Source organism: Chrysochloris asiatica, unplaced genomic scaffold (genome assembly GCF_000296735.1).
Source record: "Chrysochloris asiatica unplaced genomic scaffold, ChrAsi1.0 scaffold00015, whole genome shotgun sequence".
Taxonomy (NCBI): Eukaryota; Metazoa; Chordata; class Mammalia; order Afrosoricida; family Chrysochloridae; genus Chrysochloris; species Chrysochloris asiatica.
In genome coordinates, this window is record NW_006408533.1 from 18,252,742 (window position 1) to 18,258,741 (window position 6,000).

The window sequence follows — 6,000 nt, forward strand, 5'->3', positions numbered from 1 at the left end:
TTTCTGCTCCTATAGATTTACAGCTTCGGAAATTCTATACATGGCTGCTATGAGTCGGCACTGACTTGATGCCATTTAACACCACCACTGCTGTGATTCTCAGATTCCATTCATCTGAGAACTCCTTTGTTTAATTTTCAATCTTATGCTAAAAAATGAGAGAGAAAAGGAACTCATAGCTTTCCTGTGTCCTCAGATTCCCCTGGGCTGCAGGATGACAGTAGAGATGCCCCCATGTCAGGCCCCCCTGCCACCACTGTGGCATCCTGAGAGCTGTCACAAATGTCTGGGGTACACAATGTCTGCTGGTACCAACAGAGTGACCCACGCTGTCTGTGGAAGACCCGTGAGGCAGACAGGGATAAACATTTCCACAGTCTGTTCTCTGTTAAACACTGTGGGGGCAGGGAGGCAGTCACGTGTGACAGGGTGGAAAGCAGCTACAATGCAGCCAGAGCATTCAAGCAGAAAGTCAAAATGGGGAGCAGAGAGGGGCCCAGATATGGTATCAGATCCTCAGCCAGCCCCCACCCTCACCCCCAACATTTGGGAGAATCCTGTATTTGGTGAAAGACATGTTTGCACTGTAGAAGTTCATTTTGTGCAGTTCCATCTCCTGACAGCCTCTGTTTGCTACTTCCCCTCAGTCTCTTGTTTCCCAGCCCCTTTTTGCTGTCTGGAAAGTTACTGAGCAACTCCCTGTCCAGACAGGACCTGCTGCCCTGAGCATTTTTCCTTGAGCCGTGGCGCTGTCGGCTCCTCCCGGCACCCCAAGACCTCCTTGATCAACTTAGTGATCACTGTGGCAGTAGTCCCAACCCTTGGCTCAGAGCACATTCTAAGATAACATTTAATGAATTAATGAATGCGCAAACAAATGAACTGACAGGCAGAGGGAGGAACATACATCCAAAGAGGCTCTTTCTTATGTATGACTTGAATCAAGATACAAACCTGATGTCAACTACCACCTTCATTCCATACATTCTGTCAAAGTGGTGAAGTGCATTAACTCTGAAGCTTTCACAGAAAGGAACCTGGTGGTGTGGCGGTGTTACACGGTGGGCTGTTAGCCACAAGGTCAGCAGTTCAAATCCATCACGGGAGAGAAAGGGGGATTTCTGCTCTGGTAAAGATTTATAGACTCTAAAATCCTACGTCGGGTCATTTTGAGTCAGGATTTACTTGGTGGCAGTAGCCTTGGTTTTGGTTCTTTAACAAGGGAAGGATTCCGATTCTTTATGCTAAGGCTTTAGTATATTTCTAAGACAGTTTATCTACATTGCCCTAAAGACCCATAGTAAATAGGATTCCATAATCATAACAGATTTCTCTACAAATACCCACTTTTTTAGGGACACATCTGACAAATAAAAGGGGATGAAACCTGAACTGGCCTCTCCCCACAGTAGAGACCCCAGGCAGTGTGGGTGGTGAGAGTCTCTGGGGTCTATAGTATCAAAATTGCTAGAAGGCCTGTGAGGATAAGGGCGGAGCTATCTGTGGAGTCAGGCATTTTGTTTTGTTCTGTTTTCTGAGCTTGTCCCAGACAGGCCCTCCCACTGCCCAAATCCATTAGGAGACTATTACATGTGCTTAAGGCGCCAAGTTCCTTATTCAGTTATTGAAATGAAACAAATACTACAGGCACAAGACTAAAGCAAATGTGCAGAGTGTTAAAAAGCATCTTCAGATGTCCTCATGGGCAAAATGCCGGCCATTCTGTGGAGGCTTCTTTCGTCATCTGGGCAAAGACATGTACTTAAACACACAGAGGCTACATCCATAGACAGGTTTCATGCTACCATCTGTGAATGAGCTCACAGAACTTCAGATACCCAGATGGTGCCTCATGGACTTCCTCAGGCAGTATTTTGTATATTGGTCCAGAGGTCTTAGCAGTCCTTCCTTTGCAAGACTGGCAGATACTTTATCTTATTTATGCCATTAAAATGTTATCTTTCTTAAACAAATACTTAAAGGAACGTTTAAAGAACATAAAAGGTTATTATAAACTAGTATTTTTATTGCTGCCCCATAGAACAAATTCCATTACTCAGTTAAATGCAATCTGCCTCCAGCCAAGACTTTGGATCCAAGCACTTTGTCTGGATGAGTTAGACGCTCAATCTGGAGCCCACAGGGGAGGGGGTGGGCCAGTACAAGAGCAGCTGCGGACGTAAGGCTCAGGGGTCCACAGATGAGCTTGGAAATACAGTAGTGTGTATAGCTTGATTTGAAAGCATCCACCACAGATCCTTGTGTCGCTATAAAATAAAGTCATGTTTGATGTCTGTGAGCCATTTTAAGAGTTTCAATTCTTTGAGTTAAATGCTCAATACACTGTGTTGTCCATAAATAAACTGTTGATGGAAGGATTGATGTTGACCCCATTCAAATTGCTGATCCCGGGGAGAGAAGAAGCCATTTATTAATGGATGTTAACAGCTATTGATTCTCCCATGGTCATGGATCTCAGATCTTTTGTAGACTAAGCGAGCTTTTGCCCAGGGGATGACAGAGTCATAGACCATGGAGTGTGACCTGCAGAGGCCTTTGGGAAGCCTCAGTAGACCCTCGCCCCCTGCTCACACAGAGCATGAGTAGGGCTGGATCTGGCAAGAGACTAAGGGAGAGCTTTCTTTTCTCCACACTCTTGTCTGGTCTGGAGCCTGCCCTTTTCATATCAGGAACTGTGGCAGATTTAGGATTGAGGATGGAAGATGATGGATTCATAACACACATCAGAAAATAGAACAGAAGCCCTAAACTCTGTATGACCTTTAAAGAAACACAGAGCAGACCAAGTACATTTTGTAAATGAAGAGATATGTGATTAGTGACCTTTCACATGAAAGGACTTATCTTGAAAGGAATAACTTCTCTTCTCACCCTTACCCAGACTTTATTTTGATATTGAAATTGATCAACATTGAACAGTGGGTGGAAATCATCATGCCAAGCTATAAACACAAGCCAGTTCTAAATTATTTAAATCTGAGTGTCCCTCCATCTGTTGATTGTAAGCCCCTGTGAAGGTGGTCACAGGCCCCGCTGGAGGATTTTGCAGAGAGCAGCCACCACATCTCTGCAGTTTGTTCCTTGGCATCTGCTCTGCAAAGAGTCACTGGCTGTGTCATAATTCTTTCTGGAGGCCCTTAGATGAGTCCAGACTAAGATCTAGAACACCCATGGGGAGACATCCTGACTTCTGCCCCTTGCCCTGGGTTCTTTTAACACCTTCCTGGGTGGGACCACAGCATCATTGCTCATCCTACAGATTTGCAGGGTTATTGGAGATTGCTGAGCCCTGACTCTGCCGTACTTATCTTACGTAGTTTACATCATTGGAACTCGCCCTCTCCTGTCCTCTATAACTACTTGTCTAGATTATTTCTTATGCTGCTTAGATGCAGCTTGCACCCATTTGAAACCTTGTGTGGTGGTCCTCTCCTCTCTTCTCCCCTCTTTACCAGCTCCCCCTCCTCTCCACGTCAGTGTCCTTGCTATCTTCAGTCCTGCCTATTGCTGCCTCAAGGCTTTTCCTGCACTGGCAGATAGCCACTGGCTTTACCCACCAGGGCACTTCAGCAACAACAGGATGGTGCAGTGTGTCTTTGAGCCTTGAGCTTCCCTGGGATTCTGGGAAGGGGAGTGGGGTGACATACTGCCTGCCATCGACCTCAATGCTAATACCTTGTTCTCTTCTCATTCCTTTGACTGTGCTTTGCGGGTGACCTGCAGTGCGAAGGACCCTGAAGAGTGGCCTGACTCCAGAAGAAGCCAGAGCCCTGGGCCTGGTTGGCACCTCGGAGTTGCAGCTGTGACACCTGTGGGGTGCCCTGAGAATGTGCCCGAGGAGTGTGCAGACGCTTGCTGGAAGGAAGCGCTCCAGTTGGGGTGGGGGTGGGAGCTGTACATTTACCATGGAAAGGAATGCTCATTTCTAGGTGTCTCCCCATGGTTTGCTGTGTCCGATGTGCATCGATGTGGACTGTTAGGAGTCTCCTTCCCATCATCTCTTCCATGATCATGTCGCCGTGTTTCTCTTGTTTCCTTGAGACCTGGTTTCGTAGTTCCAATGCTTTTACACTACTTCTGTGTAACAAACATCCCTTTTAAGGAGCAAATCACTTCTGTCACCATTACTATACTAATATGAGGCAATTTGACTAGACTCACAGACTGGGATTCACAACACCAAAACATCCAGATGTAAACGCCAAAATTGTACACAGAAGAAAGCACAGCTTGTTTACCAGTTGTGGATTTTAGTTGTACTAAATGTTTATACAAATACATAAATGTACACCAACGTTTCAAATACTAAATAAATAGAGTTTAATGTCATTACCAGAAATGTTTGTTCTCCTGGGTGTAGGACCTGAAACAACTACACAGGCTTGTCTTTCTCTGAATCAGCAAAACCTCTTCTCAGTTTTCTGAAGAAAGACCCTTGCTCCAAATGACCTTTAGGTCCTTTGGGTTGTGTTTTTGCTAATAGAGTATATAGCACCAACGCATGTGCTCTTTACAACTCTTCATTTAGTTAGGCATTCGTCCTTGTTGCAGGACATACTAGTTAGTAGTAACCTCATATATATTACCTAGCCCATGTGGTTCATTTTGCTCCACTGTGTCATCGAACCAAAAATTAGAGTAGCATTATAAAAATCTATATTGTTCTACAACTTACGAAAAACAACAACAAAAACTCATTCTCAGCCATTTCCTAAGTAACCCAAACAACACAGAAATTCTATGCTTTGTTCACAGAAAGCGTCAGAGTCACAAATTTCGTACTTGGCATTCCAGTACATCAAGCTAAGGTTTTCAGAGGGGATGATGTAGTGGGGTGTGGGGGGGGCTCTTATCAGCCACAGGTGACACTGAGAGAGCTGTTGTCTGCTGATGTCTGAGCCAGACATGCCCCAGAGTTGCAAGACACCCATGAAGAATCTCTGCCTCCAAAAATGGGAGAAGTAAACCATCGCAGCAGGTATTGGAGGAATGAAAGATTACTAGGCACTAGTTTTGTCTTTTGTCTGACTTCCAATGACTCTCGACGTATGGGATTCATAAAAAATATGCAGTCATATTGCCTGAAAAGCCAAAGATAATATATTCCTCACACAGGCCTCTTGACCAGGTCTCCCCTGCCTTCCGCCTCAGTGATTGAGAAACAGGGAACTCTTTCAAGCAGGCATTTGCCAAATACCGTGTGATGGATGTGAACGTCCTGCAAGTTAGATCTGTATATTACAGACAATTGTGTTTGATCCACTTCTTATTTACAGGGATGCATAGGTTATTAATATTCATTCTCCTTGTGATTCTAAATAACATGCGTAATTTTCCACATATGGTTTAGTGCTTTGTGAAGGCATTGTCCTGCTTCCGGAATACTAACATGGAATATCATGGGATAGCGATGTGCAAACAAAGGAAAGATGCATTTTGCCCCACTGTTTAGTGAACAGATACTTGGATGCCTTTCCTGGGGCTCTGAGTTCTGCTCAGAGTTACTGCTTCAGAAAAAAAAAAAAAAAAAAATGTATTCAGAAGGAAGTGCCTGAACACATCAATGTTTATTTCAGGGGTTAAAAATATTCTCAGAAGCAGCAAACAAGGTGAGCTAATTTCTTGGTTACAGCTAGGTAAAGAGGGCTTCTTGTTATTGGGAACAGTCTCCTGAACAGTCCCAATGGAGATGGGAATAAGATAGGCAGTGGGTTCCCAACCTAGTCTGCACAGTAGACTAATGGGGGAGGGGAGGCTTCAAGAAATACTGATGCCTTAGTCCCACAACCAGAGATTACAATTTAATTGGTCTGGGGTTGGAACCTGGGCTCTAAACATTTAATTGATCCTCTGCCTATACATGGAGTCCTGGTGTGGTGCTGTGGGTTAATGCTCTGGACTGCAATGTTGGTTTGAATCAGAAGGTCGGTGGTTCAGGCTCACCAGCCGCTCCTCGAAAACCCTATACAGGTTTGCTAT

General features: G+C 44.7%; 1 protein-coding gene across 3 annotated transcripts in view; it reads left to right on the forward strand.

Annotated features, from left to right (window-relative positions):
• FHOD3 (formin homology 2 domain containing 3) overlaps positions 1–4,351 on the forward strand; it is a 633,930-nt gene extending 629,579 nt beyond the window's left edge. For 2 of the 3 annotated variants that reach the window (XM_006835080.1, XM_006835081.1), the window contains one exon: positions 3,745–4,351. In XM_006835080.1, coding sequence (XP_006835143.1) covers positions 3,745–3,827 — 83 coding nt within the window. In that variant the 3' untranslated portion in view covers positions 3,828–4,351. The remainder of the gene's footprint in view (positions 1–3,744) is intronic. The other variant, XM_006835079.1, reaches the window with a different exon arrangement.
• The last annotated feature ends 1,649 nt before the right edge of the window (positions 4,352–6,000 follow it).